The 21,153-nt window shown below is 32.8% G+C and overlaps 2 protein-coding genes and 1 long non-coding RNA gene across 3 annotated transcripts in view; 2 read left to right on the forward strand and 1 right to left on the reverse strand.

Moving 5' to 3' along the window:
* LOC121233980 (SNF1-related protein kinase regulatory subunit gamma-1-like) overlaps positions 1 to 21,153 on the reverse strand; it is a 30,265-nt gene that overhangs the window by 5,626 nt on the left and 3,486 nt on the right.
* Positions 335 to 10,512, forward strand: LOC121233986. Its single transcript, XR_005934276.1, has 3 exons — positions 335 to 349; positions 551 to 553; positions 10,251 to 10,512. It is a non-coding gene; the product is annotated as an uncharacterized LOC121233986 (long non-coding RNA).
* Positions 3,230 to 8,773, forward strand: LOC121233982. Its single transcript, XM_041129774.1, has 6 exons — positions 3,230 to 3,452; positions 6,579 to 6,624; positions 7,253 to 7,379; positions 7,747 to 7,817; positions 8,051 to 8,178; positions 8,446 to 8,773. Exons 1-6 carry the CDS (start codon positions 3,327 to 3,329, stop codon positions 8,482 to 8,484), a joined length of 537 nt encoding a protein of 178 aa, XP_040985708.1. The 5' UTR covers positions 3,230 to 3,326; the 3' UTR covers positions 8,485 to 8,773.

The raw sequence follows: 21,153 nt of genomic DNA on the forward strand, positions 1-21,153 counted from the left end.
ATCAATCCCTTTTATATCAATTATTTCTCTCTCTTTTTTAAATGACAATTGAAAAAATATAATTAGAATATGATTATTAATTAATATATAATATTATGAATAATAAAATATGATCAAATAAAATAAATTCATAATTAAAAAAATTAAAATATTTTTAAAATTATTAATTACCCATTACTATATAATGAATAAATAGATAATTTAATGTAAAGATTTGATGTGAATAGTCAAAGTCAAATTCATCTTATATTATTTTATTAGCATATAATGAAAAAATTGTTATTTCAATATAGAGGCTTATGTGAAAGGAATAACTAAAAGTTAAATTCATCTTACATTCATCAAAAATGTACTTTAACTTTAACTAACTCAATGAGAGTGCTCTAAACGGGCTCTCGCATGATAAAGTTGATAAACACATTCGGGTTCTCACAAGATGGCAGGTGTTTTTTTTATTCTTTTTTAATAAAGGGAAAAAACTAATTTGCATCCCAAGTTGTACCGCTATACTTGATCGATCGGGAAATTTTTTTTTTATTTAGTGATTAAGAAAGTAATTTTAAGTGTATTAGTATTTATTTTTTTAAAATATTTAAATATATTAAAAAAAACAAATAGACAAATGAAAAAAAAAAGTTACAAAAGCAACTAGCGGTCAAAGTGAAGCAAGCTACTCTGGGCGACAGAGTAGCCCAACTCTTTAATAAAATCGGCATTCCACATCAGTCAACAAAGTGTATCAGGAGAATGAATCAGTTGCTGTAAAATGACGCATTAGGAAAGGGTAATGTTATCTTATACATTTTTTACTACTGTTTTATTATCTAGTTATTTTTTTCCTATTTTTGCTATTTAAATATGGATTAAAAATTTCAAAACATAAACTTCTTGCATAATCTAAAAGAAAATAAACTTAATCAATCAACGTAATCACATAATTTAATTAAAAATAAATTCAATCTTATAAAAATTGACTCAGAATCTTCTAGATTATGCAAGAAGATCATTTATTTAGATTTTCAATCCAGATTCAAATAGTAAAAGTAAAAAAAAATAATTATGTAGTAAAATAGTAGTAAATAAAATGTAAGGCTGCTACATGCAGCAGAGAAGGGGTGTAATGGGTCCAGTTTGATTCCATTTTATATATATTTTAGAATCAAACTGATATCACCAGTTTTGAAAATTTAAGAATTGATATCCGACCGATTTACTACTAAAACTAGAAGTTTCGATTTTTCAATTTTTGATTTGGTTTGGTCCAATTTTTTCGATTTTACGGATTATGTATGCTAGTAATAATATGGTGTTTATATATACTCAATTATTAGTTTATTGATATTATAGTACAAGTATATTATTTTATAATAATTAACACATACTAATATAATATTGAAATTAACTATAGTCTATATAAGTCATAGAATTTTTATATGAGTATAAATGATCAAATGTGTAAAAATATATTTATAAAAATAATATATATTGTAATTTATTATGCTAAAAATGTATTTATTCTTGATGTATATATATATTAAAATTAAGTTTATTTTAATAACTTAATATTAATATTTATGTTTAAAATTAAAATTTTATGTTATATTAATTTTATATTATAAGATTAAAATTTATATGTTATATTAAAAATTATAAGATTAATTTTATGTGATATCACACGTTTTATTAATTTTATGTCATAAGATTAATAGACTTAAGTAATAAGATTAGAATTTCATATTATATTAATTAACAACTTAGCATATAATATATATGATATAATATAAAATTATATATAATATAAAAAATTAATATATATACCGATCCAATTCAGTTTGAACCGGTCTTCAAAATATGAAAATCGATACTTCACCAGTTTTGGACCGGTTTCGGTTATTAAGAATGGGTACTGTACCGGACTGCTTACAAACCTAACCGAACCTAGGTCCGGTCTAATTCAACTGATTTTTCAGTTTTGTTTTACACCCCAACAACGGATGCTTGCTCTCCCTAAACTCTGCCTTGGCTAAGGGTGTGCATCCGAAGTTTTGAGAATATCTAGATTTCTATCCGGAATTTTAAAACTGAGCGAATACCTGCTCGGGTAAAACCGGTTATAATCCGGGTGGGTATTGGATACTTGGGTTATAACCAGTATTTGGTTTTGACTCTACTTTTTTTTTTTTTAACTGTACTTTGTTTTTAACTCTACTTTTTGAGCATGATGTCGTTTGGAAAGAAAATTCTATTTTTTAGCCACCCCGTCCCAAGAAAATTTCGTCTATATTTGTCCAGCAAGTGGTACAAATAGAATAAGAAAAATGCTAAATGTATTTAAGAAAAACTTATAAAAAACGTACTTCTTCACATGTCAGTTATTGATATGTTGAAAATCATGAAATTTGAATTTCAAAAGAAAACTAATCAAATGAGTTTTGTAAGTAAAAATATAAGTACATGTAGTATTACTCACAGAATAAATTATAATCAAATTGAAAGCCCAACACGAAAAAAAACAAAGAAAGAAAATTAGACAATAGAGAGAAGAGAATCAAAGACAGAGATAGAAAGCAAATCAAGCAAATAAAATGTGACCTAAATCACAATCAGAGAAATGGATTAACTAACCTAGATGAAGATTAGAGAGAGAGAGACACAGAGAGAGAGAGGTTGAGAAGCAAAAAGGGAATAAAAAGGAGTGGAAGGTTGCAGTTAAAGGAGGAGGAGGAGAAGGAGGGCGGCTGGTAGCCCAAGATATATACTGGTAGCTTGTGATATAGTTTTTATAATTTCTGTATATAATAAGGCAATTGGTCCAATTATAACTTGACTCTTAACATTTTTGGACTAAAAATATGTTATTTACAAGAGATCGAATTTCTTTTAAGAGTATGATATTTTAAAGTCTTTATATTATTATGTAGTATAATTTAATTTAAAAATCAAAACTTATAATTGAAAAGATGTTAGCATTCAGGTTACATTTCAATGGTGAGATATTCTCAGGTATTATGTGAATAATAAAAAAATAATAATAATAGAATATTAAGTAATAGTGAATAATAATAATAATAAATAAAAATAATAATAAATTATTCTAAAAATACCACCTCAAATATTACAACTTCAAGGGCTGAATTCCGACGGCAAACAAGCCGAGAGGACAAATGTTATCGCGGTAAAACTCATCTATTACAAAACTCCAATCCCGCCCCGTCACGTCCCGTATATATAGCCAAGTGGAAAACGTGCACTTTACTCACTTGCTCTTCTGTCACCGTACTTCTCGAAAGGGTTTTGTTTTGTTTTTTTTTTTTTCCCCAGGCGCCATGGAGGGCTCATCGTTCTCTCAGCCGTCCGATTCGAATCATCCAACGGCTTCTGGCGCGTCCAAGTTCCTCGCCGACCTTCCCTCCCTGGGGTTCTTCTCCTCCACCGTCGTCTCTTCAAACCCGGTGATCTCTCTTCGCCTTCTCACTCTATTTAAAACTTTTAAAACCTTGCAGTTTTTTCCAGTTTTCTTTTTGGTTGCCGAGAAAAAATCGAGGGAAAATTTTTAAGATAATGTTTGTTGTTTGGGGCTTGCGGAGGTTAAAAAGAAAATTTATCTTTTAACTAAACGTCAAGCAAGCACTTAAGTTGGTTGTGGATGTGTTTTACTCGTATTTATGTTTGCGCTACCAAAATATGCAAATCTTGCTATTTTTTATGCTCTCTTGGTTACCAAACAGGTGGATTAGGGCTTTTGATCTCTGATACACGCGTAATTGGATGAGTTTTATTTATTTAGACTGTTAGTGATGAATGCTGTTAAACGATTCAATTGGAGACATGATCTATGGAAGTACCTTTTTTTTTAGATTTTAGTTGGTTATCGTTTTGCATATACCTGGATTAGGTTGGGTATGTAAGTACTGGAATTATTGTGGGAGAAGGGAGTTTTAGTATTGGTTGTGATTTTTAAAGTAATCATCTTTAGTACAGTCGGAAAATTTTGTTTTGCTTGTTTGGAAATAAAAACTTGTTTGATTGAAGCGGTTTGTGCATATTATTAGCACTGGATAGAGACATGCCTCATTTGTACGAACCACATTTGACGTCATTCATTCATGTGAACTATTGTTTCTGCGTTGTATTGATTAAAGTAGTAATTGGTTGTAAACTGAATATGCTTTCAAATTTATATTTTCAAATTCAAAGAGTAAGCATTATAAGGTATACGACACTTGTTGGACCTTGTTTTTCAATAACCAGAATATTGGAGCTTGAATGTAGACTTCTGGATGAATTAGAGAAGGGTACTTTCTCCCAATGTTTGTTTTTGAGCTGGAAAAGGCAGTTTAGTCTTTAGATCTAAGGAGGTCACAATCCTTACAGATAAATAATCTTTTTGTGAGTGTGTTTCTGGCTCTCTGCCTCACGAGGGACTTACTGCTACTATTGATAACTTTAGATCCGAGTTGATGTGAAATACAATGTGATACAATTGCTTTTTAGCAATTTGCCCCGAGGACAAATTTGGATGTCAATTGCTGGATCTTTTTGAGGGTTCATAGAGAAGTAAAGTAGATTTACAATGAGTCCTACAGTTCTTAAATATGATTGATTGATTTCTGCAAATGTAATTTGCATGATCATGCACTCACAACCCATTCTCAGATTTACAGCCTCTACGATAAGCAAGTGAATGCTGTCTTTAAAGGCAACTAATTGCTGTTTTTGTTGTTCTTTTACTTCATATTGTGTGGATATTAGTTCATACATTCAATCACTGTTTTGCTGCATAGTCACTTTCCCTGTATGATAGTACCACGATGCTCTCAAGAAGGCCGGGATTAATCAGTCAGCTCCTAGGACTACCATTCCTTATTTACATAATTTTTTGGATTTGATTATTGTAAACAGATATTGCTTCTTCTTCTTTTTTCCTTTTGTTTCTTTTGCTTCCAGCTTTATAAGCTGTTCTGGATAGAAAGATGGAACCTGCAGCACCCTGCTGCGAGAATATAGTTTCAATTCATATTGCCAGAGATACCATAAGAGGTTGGAAGTAACCTTTCAGAATCCTCTCCTTTAAAGAAATAGAAACTTTAGAGATAAAGGGCTAGGCCATATATTCATGAGATTCATGTGTGCAAATAGACTGTGGTCGTTTCAGTTCCTCAAATGCTGAAGCCCATATGTGATGACATAGGAATGAGCTTCTAGCATTTATTTATTTGAAACTTTGTAATTAACAAATGTCCATGGAGCTTCTTCCAAAAGCACTGCAATGTAGTTGTTTCAGCACTCGCAAAAATTCTGCCCATGCCAGCTCTTATCTAGAATACTTAAGAGAGGCTTTAATTTCTTTCAGGGCCTTGGAGATTCCTACCTATTGTCTTGGTCTCTGTATGTTATCCATACTTTCTAATATGTTATGAACCTAGGAAAGCTCAAGGCACATCACATCTGAGCTTATACTAGAAAAAAGATTAGTTAATATTACAATTAGAGTCCATTTGAGTGAATTTGAATCATTATAAATTGTAAAAACTCCTACCTCCCAAGAAGTGTAACATCTCATTCACCATCCCCATACTAAATCTGAGGTATTACAATTCCCCTCCCCCCCTTCCCCTTAAATTATTAAAATATTCATAAAGTCATTCGATTATACATGACACGGCTAAAATCCCACACTTATGGTTGGGATTGTCTCTGATACCATCTCATTCACCATCCTCTCATACTAAATCTGAGGTATTACAATTCCCTTCCCCCCCCCCCCCCCCCCCCCCCTCCCTTCCCCTTAAATTGTTAAAGTATTCATAAAGTCATTCGATTATACATGACATGACATGGCTAAAATCCCACGCTTATGGTTGGAATTGTCTCTGATACCATCTATAGCAATCGAAGGAAAGCTTGAGTGGGCGTATGCTCCAAAAGAACTAATCAATGTTACAATTGGGGCCCCCTGAAATCAATATAAACTGCACAAAACTTCTCCTTCCCAGACAATGTGAGATCTCAACACGACCCTCTCATACTTAATTTTGGATATTACAAAATATTAGGACACTATAATCCAGAAGGCTCAGGTTAAGGTGCTAGGGCAAGTTGCTGTCCTCGGGATGACTTGACTTGTTGTATAGGAGCCCAAGACTATTTCAGCAATAGAACTTTTTATTTATTTATCAGTAAATAAAGATTTTACTGATGAGGAGTAGACATATTCTAAGTACACAGGACATATACAAGAGCAATACCTAGGCATGATTGACTTTACAAGAGAGTCCTTAAAAAATCTACCTGTTACTATTAGAATTGATAATTTGATCTTTGGTTTCTATGAAATGTTTTTTTCGTAGCGTTTCTCTTTCTTGATCATAAAAGAAGTAACTTAGAAAATAAATGAGTTATTATATTTTTTGTCTCATCTATATTCGTGCCTTTTTCATTTTGGATTTTTGCTCTTTGATATTCGTCTTTTGTGTACATAATTTGTCTTAATTCTCTTGTACATTAGTAACCATTTAAATTCATTAGATTCTTGTCATGGCATTGACCTTTTGTTTACATTTGAACAATTTGTGCAGGGTGGAATGCGAGTATATATTTGTGACCATGACACGTCACCTCCAGGTCTCTTATCCTTCAGTTTTCATTTTAGGGATTGCACTTTGCATTTGCAATTGCATTCATGTTTTCTTACTTTGCTTTCCTATTTGTTGGACATTTCCCTCTTAGGCAAGTGTATCAATTTAGACATGCTATTGGAATTCCCATATCTTTTATTCAAGTGACCGAACATTTCACAGACAAAATTTCATCAAACTGAATCTGCCAGATGTTATAGGACTCTTTGAAACTTATGGAATGATATTGACTGTACGTTTGTAATGTGATATAATTTTTTATCAGTGGTAATGTGGTTCTAAATGTTTGAACGGAGAAATCATAATGGTACATTGAGGTGATTTGTTATAAATTGCAAGTTATCAGAAATGTATGCTCTATCTATTATTGCTCATTATCTGTTAGAAAACATTATGGACAAAATGTTGGCAAGACAATATTCCATACCATATACTATTTCTATTTTCTTCATATTATCAAACAAAATGAAAGAAATGGAAATAAGGATAGCTAAAATGATATTATGATCCTTATTTATGTTGTGACGTTTCCATCAACTTTTTCGACATCATTGTGATCCTTGATAGATTTCAATATGACGTGGAAGCTCTGATGCTCTTTCTTGTACATCCAGAGGACCAACAAATAAAAACAAACCAACAGAACATATTGATCAGATCACTCATGCTTAGGAGACAGAAGGGCGATTCTAGTTCAAAGGATGTGAAGGGTGTAACTGCAACCGAGGGTTCTAGAAAGAGGTATTGCTACCTTATCTTATGGATGAGTAATGTTTGCCACATCTTGTAGATAAATAAGGTTTGACCTACCTTAATTATATTTACTTCTGTGTATCTCCTCCTATCAAAATTCTGAGGCATCTTTACCGATCAAAAGAACAATAATTCTGAGGTATCTCTGAGCCCATACTCCGAGGGTTTAGATTTTTGACTACATATTAACTCTCTTTTGCTACAAAATGACTTGAGTTTATATCATGAATTTACTGATAAAAAAATTAATTTATGAAGCATCATTTACTTCTGAACAAACTTTTTCATCTGGCGCCTGGTTGCTGGTTTGCAAATTTGAACTTGCCTGATACATGCTATCATTTAATCATTTCAGGGTCGCTGAAAGAGCTCCAGATTCCCGAACTTCAGCTAAGAGAGCCAATAGTCAAATTAGTTCTCGACAAGGTAAGCTCTTATGGTCTTGTGTTTTATTATCCAATTTTTCATATGTAAAAGTCATATAAAATGAATGGAGGCATTCAACATCCATCGGATGGATTAATGTGCTTTAGATGTTGGAAATTCATTTAAATCTGTTGGACCTGTTAATTGTTAAGACATGCATTTCATATAAATTAAGGATCTTGTGGTTTGTTTTAACCTAATTTTTTTCCTTTTTTGCACTCTTGGATGTGCAGAAGGATCAAACAGTCAGGCATCTAGTAGAGACTTCCAGAGCTTCACAGTTGAGAGGCTCCAGAGCTTCACAGTTGAGAAGCTTCGTGCCCTTTTGAAGGCAAGAGGTCTTTCCCTTAGAGGAAAGAAGGCAAGTATTAAGACAATTTTATCGGCATCCAGCTTAGAAGTATCCTTTATTTTCTTGTAGAGTTGGAAGTTCAGGTCCTCATATTTGTCACATCCCTTTAGATATAACTGTCGAACTTCCCATTCTCTATTCTGTGTACATGGGTTTCGCCTAGACATTCGTTTCAATAAAATCTTTTGTTACTTAACAAAAAAAACAAAAAAAAAAATCCCATTCTCTATCTCCTTCTGTTTATACCTAATTGATGCATGAAATCATCATGTGCAGGATGAGCTGATTACACGGCTGAAAGGGACTACTGCATAAACCTAAAGTCCGACTTTGACCAGGCTTCTTTCTTTCTGTTTTTCCAGCCTGCTTGCTTTGCCCTCGACGTTTACACATCCAGAGCAAGTAGGGTTTGGTTTTTTTCGTTGTTTTGGATGCAGCATAGGATTAGTGTACAATGGAACCATGATGATCTGAAGGAAAATCTGTGGACAGTTGTGTTTTGTATGATGGTGTATTTTAGGTATAGTTGTGCCTTTATGCCAATGTTTTAGTATCAACTACCATGCATGTACTTTGTAGAAACATATGGGAAAGATCTTCATCATTTCATTGATGTGCAAACATATTTATACTGCATACAATTGACACTTATACCCTCACACACTTATACTAATTACAAATATGTTCTCTAACACTCACCTCAAGGTGGGTCATATATAACATATAAACTGAATTTGAAACAAATAAGTTTTAATCAACTCCAACACAAAGACTTCGTAAACACATGCGAGTGGATTGGCAGACTTCACAAAAGGTGTAGCAATGTCACCACTTAGGCCCAGTTTGGATTTGCAATTCATCTCAATTCATCTCACTACTATTCATCAACTTTAACTTACAAATCTCATTACTATTCACAACTCATCTCATTACTATTCACAATTCATCTCAACTCATCTCAACTCATCTTCGAATCTAAACGATACCTTAGTATCTTATCTCGAATAAAGTGACAATCAATCTTTATATATTTAGTCCTCTCATTGAACACAAGATTAGAGGCAATATGCATTGCGGCTTGATTATCACAAAATAACTGAAGAGGGTTAGGAGTTGGAAATTCAATCTCTTGAAGTAAGTATTGCAACCATGTCAACTCACTAGTAGTGTGAGTCATTGTCCTATATTCAACTTCTGCACTAGACCGAGTTACTACTGTTTGTTTCTTACTCTTTCATGTAATCAAGTTATCTCTTACAAATGTGCAATATCCAGTAGTAGATCTTTTATCTGAAGGGGATCTTGCCCAATCAGCATTTAAATAGGCTTCAACCCAAAGATGTCCATTTGGTCGATACAGTAATCCAAGGCCAAATGCTTGCTTAGGATATCGAAGAATATGAATTACAACATCTTAATGTGAGACCCTAGGCATTTGTAAAAATTGACTTAGTACACTTATTGTATAAGTGATGTCTAGTCTAGTGATAGTAAGATAATTCAATTTCTCAACAAGTCTTTGATATCTACCTGGATATCCAAATAACTCATTTTCCTCTTTCAAGAATTTACGATTTGGGTCCATAGGGGGTGTTAATAGCTCGTGCACTCAACAAATCGGTTTCTTCCATAAGATCAAGTATATATTTCCTCTGAGATAGGTTGATATCTTCTTTAGATCTACTGACTTCAATTCTAAGGAAATATCCAAGCTTGTTCAAGTCTTTTGTCTGAAATTGATTGTGTAAACACTCTTTCAGCTTAACAATTACAGCAGAGTCACTTCTAGTAATTACAATGTCGTCAACATATACAACTAAGAAAATGTGACCTGCATCACTATGTAAGTCAAATACCGAATGTTCTGTTTGGTATCTATGAAGACCAAATGCCAATACAACATCAGAAAACTTTTCAAACCATACTCGAGGAAATTGTTTCAAATCATATAATACATTTTTTAATTTGTATACGTACCTCGATACTCTCCCTAAGCAATAAACTCAGGTGGTTGATTCATATAAACTTCTTCATGTAAGTTGCCATGCAGAAATGCATTCTTAACATCCAGTTGAACTAAGGACCAGTCTAAATTAGTAGCAAGAGAGATCAACACTCGAACAGGGGAGATTTTGGCAACCGGGGATAAAGTCTCCTCGTAATCAATGCCATATGTTTGATAGTAACCCTTAGCAACCAAGCGGACTTTCAGACATTCCACAGAACCATCATGATGAAATTTGATTGTATATACCCATTTACAGCCAACAAGTTGCTTACCAGGTAGTAGTGGAACAAAATCTCATGTCTCGTTATGGTGAAGGGCATCTATTTTATCTTTCATAGTTGTTATCCATCTCGGATCAGATAAAACATATTGAATTGTCTTAGGAACAGAGAGTTTTGAAAGTTGAGAGGTAAAATATGAGAATGAATGAGATAAAGCATGATATGGGACAAATTAACTAATCGGATGTTAAGTAACATAAGATTGAGTACCTTTGCGGAGAGCAATAGGTGGAGAGTCTGAAGTACTAGGTAACTCAGGATCCAAAGATGGAGACACGGTTGGTGAAGGCATGGAAGTTGGTAGCCGCGAGCGACGTGAGTAAACCTGTAAAGGAACTGGGGGAGGGGGTGGAGGTGAAGGTGGAGGACCGGTGACAAGATGAGAAAGTGCAAGAGTAGGTAATAGTAGATGGTCACACTCAACACTCGAAACTGTGTCAGAGAAATAGGGTATGGACTCAAAAAAGGTAACATCAGCACTCGCGAAGTAGCGTCTAAGGACAGGACTATAACAATGATATCCTTTGAGTCCGAGAATAACCAACAAAAAAATACTTGATAGAACGTGGATCAAACTTATCAAAACGTGGGCCAAGGTCATGAACATTGCAAACACACCCAATAATTTTTGGAGGAATGATAAATGGTGGAGATGAAACAAGATGGAGAAATGAGATGAACCATTGAGAACTAAAGAAGGCATATGGTTAATAAGGCAACAAGCAATCATAACATCATCACTCCAAAATTGTTTAGGAACATGCATGTGCAGTAAAAGTGTTCGGGTTATGTCTAACAAATGACGATTTTTGTGTTTAGCCACCCCATTCTGTTGGGGTGTATAAGAACGTGAAGTTTGATATACAATTCGTTTGTCACTTAAGTAAGTAGCAAAGACACTAGATTGATATTCTCTAGCATTATCAGAATGCAAAACTTGAACTCTTTTGTTAAATTGGGTTTTAATTTCTTGCCAAAACACTTTAAATGTGGAAAGAATTTAGATCTTGCATTCATAAAAAACACTCATGTGACAAAATACTGAAACTTGTTTGATTCAATGTTGATTGGTCCCCATATATCAGAGTGAACCAATTCAAAAGGACTTGATGCTCGTTTATCAACTCGAGGTGCAAAAGAGACACGATGATGATTTGACATGCTTCACAAGGAAAGTGAGACATATTTTCTAGATCCCTAACCTGACCCTTCAAAAGGGAAAGATAGGGGTTACCTAGGCAACAATGCCATTCATAAGCAGATGATGAGGAGGATGTAAGAGCTCGATTAGGTGACTCTTACATCAAGATAATATAGACCACTAGCTTCATGCCCTGTACCAATCTTGTTTCCCATCTTAAGATCCTAAAAGACACATGAAGAGGGATAAAAGGTTATTGAACATTGAAGACTTTGAGTAATCTTACTAATGGACAACAAACTAAAGGGACAACTAGGAGCATATAGAACAAATGATAAGGATATAGAGTCGGTGAGCTTAGTGGATCCAATGCCTATAACTTTAGCAAGAGAACCATTAACAAGAGTAACACTTTTTGGAGATGTCACAATATCTAACTTAGATAAGACAGAGGACAAACCAGTCAGATGTTCATTAACTCCTGAATCAATGATCCATAGAATTTGAGTGGATAAGGAAAGACATGCGGATGCTGTACCTAATTGGGCAAGAGTAGTTGTAAAAGATGAAACCCGTGTGCAACCCAAAAGCTTATCATACTCATCCTTTGATATAGTAATCATATCTTGGCAAATGACTTGATTAGCGGATCCAGATGGTCTACCATTTAGATCCCAACAATAATTCACCGAGTGGTTAGTGCGACCACAATGGGTGCACTTGTGAGATTTTTGACCTCTAGTACGATTACCTCTGGCATCACGTCCCCCATGTGAGCCTTTACCACCTCGGCCTCCACGCCCACCAAGAGCAACATGGAGGCAACTACGTCATATAACTGTAACTCAAATTTAGTTGTCATGGATGCAGAAAAACCACACAATTGAACTTCGAGATTGAAACTCCACACAATATATGAGAAAAACCACAATTCAACTTGAGAATACAAGAAACACAATCTGGAAATGTAGAAACTTGGCTCAAGTACCCGAAAAACAACCCAAATAACAAAATTTCGGTCATGTTAAAGTTAGAATTACACTGTATCGGAATATATCGGCTCTTAAATGCACTGTTTCGGTTGGTATCGGACAATATCGGCTAAGAACTGGCCGGTATTGGGTATGTATCGACCTATATCGGCTTGTATCGGCCCTGTATCGGTCGGTATCGGTATTGATATCGGCTTGTTGTCCTTAAAAATACGAATTACATTATCCTAACTGAGAATAAGGAATCTAAGTATTACCTTATCTTTGTTACCAAACATGTGTTATTCTGGATTAGGAATAGACTTTTATTCCAAGTTATGGTTATCCACACTCGAGGATAGGATAACATATACTTGCAACAAAACGTTCTAGAGCTTCAACTGGTTCTAGCAACAGAGGCCATTTCCGGCGGCCGATGACAAAGAAAAACGTACCGGTAAGCTCAGAGAAGGACAACGAGTTCACTCCTTGTGTCCAGTACCGGAGACGACACCTGAAACTTGTCGGAGACACCTTCAAACATGTACGGGCTGTCGACGACAAGGAGAGAAGCCACCGGGATGCGTAGAGGATGATGATGACACCGAATTCGACAGATGCAAACACTGTTGAGCTCGATTTCGGCGACAAAAATCAGATATGACACGGGGAGACACTCTCACACGCTTATACTAATTACAAACATGTCATCTAACATAAACCAAAAACTTAAAATACATAGAGATCTTGTTTTGAAAATTAAACAAATGGGCCATTCTCTCTTCACCTTCCGTAAGCAATTATATATTTCATGATTTTGCACATGTATTAATATAGACTTCCAATATTTAGGTTAATTTGTCTTTATGCTTCTCTGTTATTATGTCAAGCGAAAAGTTGGAGGCCTTTTGGACCCCACTCTCTGTCAATGCCTTGGGGACTTTCTATTTCAACTCATGATGACAGTTTAAAAAAAAAAAAAAAAACCTTCTTGAAGGGGCGGCCTTCAGAAATATAGTTTCAATGATGGAGATGGTGACAGGCTTAATAAGGTCTTCAAAAGAGAATTTAGGTTACGTGTTTGGTTGAGTGCCTAATGCTGCATCATAACATGATCCGTCGGCCAGTTAAAGCTTTGCTGGAGCTGACATTTTCCCACTTGGTGTATATTCTGTGTGTTGGTCGACTTTAGTTGAAGCGCGCAAAGCTTTTTTTCTTTTTTCCTTTTTCTAAACCAAAGTGGCCTGGGGTTGAATATATGGTTGATTTTTTCTTAATTGTATAGATCCTTGTGATAATTTAAGCCATGAAGAGCCGTTTCCACCCTCTATCGAAATAGTTGTCTGCACTTCATTGGATCAATGCTAGTTAACACGTTTTTTTGGTAGTTGAATATTATTTTCCTCTGTTAAGACTCGATATATATGAGTCCTGTTATTTTTTAGTTTTCTTTTGTAGTTGAAGGTTGTAGAATATGTTAAGAGATTGATGGTAGGTTTGTGGTAATATATATATATATATATATATATATATATATATATTCCTCTTTTCTTTTTGCTATTTTCTTCATAATTTTCCTTTTCTTTTAGGTCCTGTTTTGATACAGAAACGATTTCATTTCATCTCATCTTAATATTACGATTTTTTCAAATTCTCCCACAAAATATAATAAACAATTCAACTTTTTCAAATCTCAAAACAAGAATAATATTAAAAAATAATATTATAATAATATTTTATTTAACTTTCAACTTTCATTTAAAATCATCTTATTTCATCTCACTATCTAAATGGGACCTTAAGGCGTAACTAGCTAGAAGAATTTTTATTAAAAATTTTGATAAAATTGAAAAGCCAAAGAGATTATGGATAATAAACCTATGGGACAAGAACGAAATAAATGAACATCATTGATTTTATTTGATAAAACCGATGGAAAGAAAATCTGAATGAATCTATTGATAATATACATTCAAAAGCTGGGAATGTGAGTGATTTTGTCATCCACCCAAAAACCGAACTACAACTTCTTATATATAATTTCTTCATGTTGAAATGGCCAGGAGATATTGCAGCCATACATGATATCACACATCTCTTTTTGCTGATTAACTACTATATTATATTCTCGATTGGAAAGAGAACTAAATACTTGCATGGGAAGCAGGCTGATCAACAAGATGATGGTGTCCTCCAATCTCCCACAAAAGATTTGATTTGATGCATACTTGTCATAAGATACCCAACCCCAACGTCTCTTTCTCAGAGTTTAAAAAAAAAAAAAGGTTTTTGGTATGTGGAAATTGAGCCAGCTTGATGAAGCTGGAAGATATATAAAACAAAAAGAAAAAGCTTCGAGATAATATTTATTGTATGGACCCGCCAGCGTGCTAGCTAGCTAGATATCAACTTTGCCATCGAAATCATGTATAAGCAATCTGCGCGCAAGCATCCCTACTTGATTGTTGGTACATGTGCATTATATATGTGGCTGTCTCCTTTTATCCTGCTTTATCACATTGTATAAATGTGATGGCTCACCAAACATGCCAGATTTCCCATTTCAATCCCATCGATTCCTCTTACAATTATTTTTTTTTAAATATCTAATTTTAAAAGATTGATGCGTGTCTTTGAGCATGATAACATGTTTTTCTGTTAAAAAAGAAAACATTTTTTCTCACATGTTTAAGGAATATGTGGTAAATTTATATATATATTGTGTTTGGAGAAACTTCATCGACCCAATTTGAAGATTTGGATTTAAATAATTATTCTCATCAGTAATTATTCATTATCTTACATTTCATACCTTATAAAAAATACCACACATTTTATGAAAAAAAATTGTTAAATGTAGAGTATAGAAATGAGCAGTAACTGATATATAACAAAATTTAAATAACAAAATCCTTTAAATTTTGTTAATGAGGTCAGGTCCTCAAAAGTGGAAATAAAAATACAGGCATTATTTTTTAAGCTCTTTCAAAAGAGATCAAGAATCAAGTGGAGAACAACTGAACGCTTCAACATGGCCCACAATCTAAAAATTACACTTTCTTTTTCGTTTCTATCTTAAAATATTGCCCTAAAAAAGGGATATAACATTCATAAAGATTTTAAAAAATACGAACTCTTGATTTATTTAATAGGTTTTGAGCGTAGTGAATATTTTGTTGTAAGGATTAACTACTTCAAGTAAGTGTGAAGAGAAAACATTAAAATAAATTAAAATAAAAAGAAAAAAAGAAGAAAAAAAAATGGTTATTAGTTTATATTTTGTATGAGTAATACTACTCGAATACACAATTTTACACATAATATTATACGCACAATTTCATTATACACATAATTTTATATTTACACATAATTTTATCAATATTTTCTTTTTAATTTATTTTAAACTTTAAAATTTAAAATTTTTGCCGTCTTCAATTTTATAAATATAATTAACATTTCCCCGTTTTGTATAGGATTGAAGTGCCAAAGCCACCTAATCAAATAAAAAAAAAATAGAAAAAAAAGCCACCTATAGATTCAGGGCTTGTTTGTTTTCAGAGATGAGATGAGATGAGATGAGATGAGATTAAAGTTGAAAAGTTGAATAAAATATTGTTAGAATATATTTTTTAATATTATTTTTGTTTTGAAATTTGAAAAAGTTGAATTGTTTATTTTATTTTGTATGAAAATTTGAAAAAATTGTAATGATGAGGTGAGATAAGATGAGATGTTTCTTGAAAACAAACGAAGCCTTAGATAGACAAAAGATAAAAGCCAAGCAATGAGCAGCACTATGCCTTGTGATTTCGTAGTTCAGAAGAAATAAAATATTTTATTAAAAATTAAATAAAATATTATTAAAATATAATTTTTTAATATAATTTTTATTTTAAAATTTAAAATATTTATTATATTTTGTAAAAAAAAATTTAAAAAAATTATAATAATTTAATAAAATAAAATAAGATGAGACGGTTATACGTATACGAAAGAGGCATAAAAATTGATAATAAAATCACGTGTGTGTGGGGTCAACTCCTAGTTCTGGCATAGCCAACTTCAATATTGGCTATGTCGTTTTATTGGACGGTGAGCTTTGTCGTTTCATGTTATTATTATGATGAGTAATGATATAGACATTATCATTATATAATATGTTGTATAATAAATCATTAAATGAGAATATTTTTATAAAATAATATTATTTTTATAAAAAATTTTATAAAAATATTTATTTTTTTAAAATATAATTATATAAAATATTATAAAAAATATGGTGTGAAATCATTTTCCTATTATGATTAGGTTGTCATGCTCAAAAATACACACAACTCATGTCACTTTCAAATCTCTGACGATCTGTTATTATTATTATTATTTTCTTAAAGACTTTTGTCCCTTTCTTTCTCTTCTTCGCAAAAAAAGACGGCGCTGTACGTAATTCTATTTTTATTTTTGGCTCGTGAAAGATGAGGATTAATTGGCTGGAAAGTGGATCCAAACAACACGTAGTACGTACTCTTGAATTAGTTTTAGGATTATAATTCTATCATAGGGAATATTTATTATAATAAAATTGACGGCCGTTTTAAAGTACCATTTTAATGTAAAAATTAGTATAAACATTAATAATGCCAAATTGGATGAGTTTCTCCCCAACAAATTACAAGGTCGAAAAATCCTATATATATTTGTCATCGAATTTCACGTCACACTCATACATACATACATATATATATATGGTAGTAAAAAAATCCTACAATTGTTCGTGTTTTCTAACAACACTTATATTAGTGTTCGTTATACATCCACTCCATGACACATTTCTAGCAACTCATATGACATTATCAAATGATATTAATCTTAATTAAAAATTGACAACGCGCTAGAACAAAAAATGAAAATCTTTGTAATATTCTAAACTGCTTGTAAGCTTGTAAATATGGCAGCAAGTACATTATATCAATTAGCTTTACTATATATATTGTTTTCTCTTTTATATTAGTTCAATATATATATATATATATATATATATATATAGCCATAGAGCAAGATGCAACACTCATTGTGGACTGATTTCACTCTTCTTTTACTCTTCCATGGCAATTTATGGGTCTTTGGTAAGAGGTAATAGTATCAATGAGGCGCTCTGAACATACGTTAATTTCTGATCGATATAGACTTACCGAACCTTTTTTTTTCTTTTTTTATTTTATTTAATGGTTATTTTTTTTAAATATTTAAAGGTGTTTAAAAAATAATTGATGGTAGATTTATACATTATTTATGGAAGTCGGGTTTTTTTTTTTTTTTTTTGGTTCAAAAAGGTTTTAATTTCCTGTTTCAATTGTTTAGAACTCTAGTGCTTCTTTGCTTAGCCTTTGTATATTTCTAAATTTATTCCTTTACATAAAGTCTTGGTTTTCGGATTTTTTCTCTTTAACCCCCGATTTTTTTATTTTTTATTTTTTATTTTTGTAATATGGTATTCCTCTATCTAGGGACGAATCCAAAACTTTAATTTAGAGGGGCCAAGACACACGTAAAATTTTTTATTAAAAAAAATATGACATAACTGCATATAGACTTGTCACTCTTTCATTAAATAGAATTCACAATGAATTATGACATTTGTACTAAATCTTTTGGCAGCTTCCTTATGATCAATGTAGACTATTAATTAATCTCCAAAAAAGGCGTCCTCCATTTATATGAAATATGATAAATCAAAAGAAAAATATTTAATAAATCATCGTACATATAAAATTTATAAGAACTCGCGTTCTTTCTTAATAATCAAAATTTCTTTAGACTATTTCTTATTCTGTTTTTGATTAGTTCAATGTTAAAATAATAAAATAATAAATCCCACAAAAAATAATAAAGTGACGGCGTAAAAAAGAGACTCTAATAGTAACCATCCTGCACGAACACTCTTGCTCTCTTTGTATCTCTCAATTTTTCAAGGACTAATGAGAATCTTGATACAAAGACTCTTGAAACATGCATCTAGTATTTTTCCAACTTTTTTTTGTAATGAGTTTTATTTAATAATGAGAAAATTAGATATTTACAACCGTAAATTGTGCAACCGCCGCGTAATCACTTTAAAAAAAGTGAATAAAACATGAGACTCACATGAAAAAATTAATATTTTAATAGTAGATCTCACTTTTTTTCAAAGCGATTATGTTACGTTTATGTACTTCACGATTGTATGTAAAATTACTCTTTAATAATATTATGAAATTATTCTATTAAAAACAATCTTGAACCCATGTAGATTAATCCTCCCTATATTGCTGCCTTCATCATAAGCGAGGCAAATGAGATTTACATATAATTTTTTTTTAATGAACAACATTTGAACCCATTAAGTAGTAGGGCTGTGCAGAAAAGCCGTCAACCCGCACTGTTCGTACCAACCGACCCGACCCGACCCGATCTATAAAAGCGGGTTGAACTAACTTGCGGGTCAAACTTGTTAACTGTCGGTTTCGATCCTACTAACTCCCCAAATCTCAAACCCTAGCTGCCATTCCTCCCCATTTCTCCCTATCATCACCGTCATTGCCATCAACTCCACTCGTCATCATTGTCGACTCCATTTGTCTTCCCCGTCGACTCCAACAAGTAACAAGCGCAGCCTCAAACAGAGAGAAAATAAGGAAAATCACATGGCCATTCTGACTCAAATAATACAATCACATTCACTTCCCCACGACCCAATAACGCAGCCCTCGTCCACCAAGCAACCAGAAATTCATCACAAGCTGGCTGATTAATCGACAAAACTCACCTTAGCTAAAACATTTTGGTAGCCCGAAGAAAAAACATCACGCGACCCAACTCATCCCCATCGAGGAGAATTTTGCATTACAAAGCTTCTGTGGTGAACTCATCCAGTATATCTTCCACGTCGTAGGCCAAGTCTCTAAGATCATCAAGCCAAGCTTTCACTGCCGTTTCAGTGAGCTGCTTCTCCTCTGCATCACCAAGGACCTTTCGAATTGTTGTCATGGTTTTACCCCATTTTGCCAGTTGTTGTCGAAGTCCTTGATGAGCAAATTTCAATAAGTCGGGAGACGCCAATCGGTCAAGGAATGGGGTCGATTTATGTTTTTGGGGAGCGGTCTCAGTAGCCGATGATTATCATGCGACCCAACCCAAAAACATCACACGACCCAACTCATTCGGGAAATGCAGAAAGAAGCAGCTCTCCCACCGCCATTGAAAGAAATTAATCAAGAAAATATGCAAAAAATGGTGAAACGACATCTGAATGTTCTTCTCGATGGGAATGAGTTGGGTGGAAGGAATGTTTAGGGCTTGAAAAAGAAATGGGAAGATCGGTTTCGCCTTTATGTTCTCAAATGGCAGACGGGTTGACCCGACTAAAGTCGGGTCGGTTCTTTTTTTTTTTTTTTTTTTTTTGTTGGTCTGGATACGGGTCGGGTCGGTTCAGTTCCAAAACCTTTGCAGGTTGGACGGTGTGCAGGCCTATTAAGTAGTACATAATATTATAATAGCAACAATAATAACACGACAACATGAAACAACAAATTAATTAACACTTTTACTAAAAATTTATACACTTGTAGTTTTCAGCCGTGTGGAGTTTTCTTTGATATATATATAATAATAACAATAATAACAACATGATGAACAACGTATAACGATAATATATAATTTCGTTGCATGTACGTGTGGCCTCAAGAATTGAGAAGAGTCCAAAAGTATCGACATGCACGACGGCACCAAACATTGAAAACTCGGTGCAAGGCAATAATTGCCATATGTATAAGTTTTGAACGTCAGTGTGAACACTTCTATCAGTTGACCACGTGATGAAGGGCCAAATGAAACTAATTATATATTTATATACACACATAATATTATATATTTATATCAAAGTGTATATTATATATGAATAAAACTATTATGTCTCTCCACTTTAACCGCTCTATTTGACTGTTAATCAAAATTTTTTTTTTACTTAATGATTAAAGAAGTAATTTTTGAGTATATTGATATATTTTTTTTATTTTTTAAAAATATTTAAATGTATTAAAAATATAGAAAAAAAATATGTCAGAGTGGAGAGATATAGTAACCCCACTTATCATATACATAGAGCAGATAAGGTGGCATGGTTGGTCCATTAATTAATTAAATGGCATACAATTATTCCCAGCTTGGAGTTTGTGTTGCCCTTGGGGAAACAAAAACGCGTCCTGCATTTAACTTAAAGTAATGTTAGATATATTTGTAGAGTGTGTAAGTATCGCATAATTTTTTTTTTTAAAATAGATCTATTATTAAAAAATTAGTTATTTTTTCATGCAGGTATCGTATTTACTCATTTTTTTTCAAAAAAATTGTGTGGCGCGAGCTTGAGCACTCCACAACTGCAAATATCATTTCTCTTTAATTTCTCACATGTTGCCTATATGTTTCTCTAATAGCAAGAGTAGTGATACATGTACTCACGATTTAACTTATAATTTTACATACAAAATTCATTTTATCAGTTTTCTTTTAAATTTTAAAATTTTGAACTTCAAATTTTATAATCTTCAA

This window comes from Juglans microcarpa x Juglans regia, chromosome 6D (assembly GCF_004785595.1).
Source record: "Juglans microcarpa x Juglans regia isolate MS1-56 chromosome 6D, Jm3101_v1.0, whole genome shotgun sequence".
In the NCBI taxonomy this organism is placed as follows: Eukaryota; Viridiplantae; Streptophyta; class Magnoliopsida; order Fagales; family Juglandaceae; genus Juglans; species Juglans microcarpa x Juglans regia.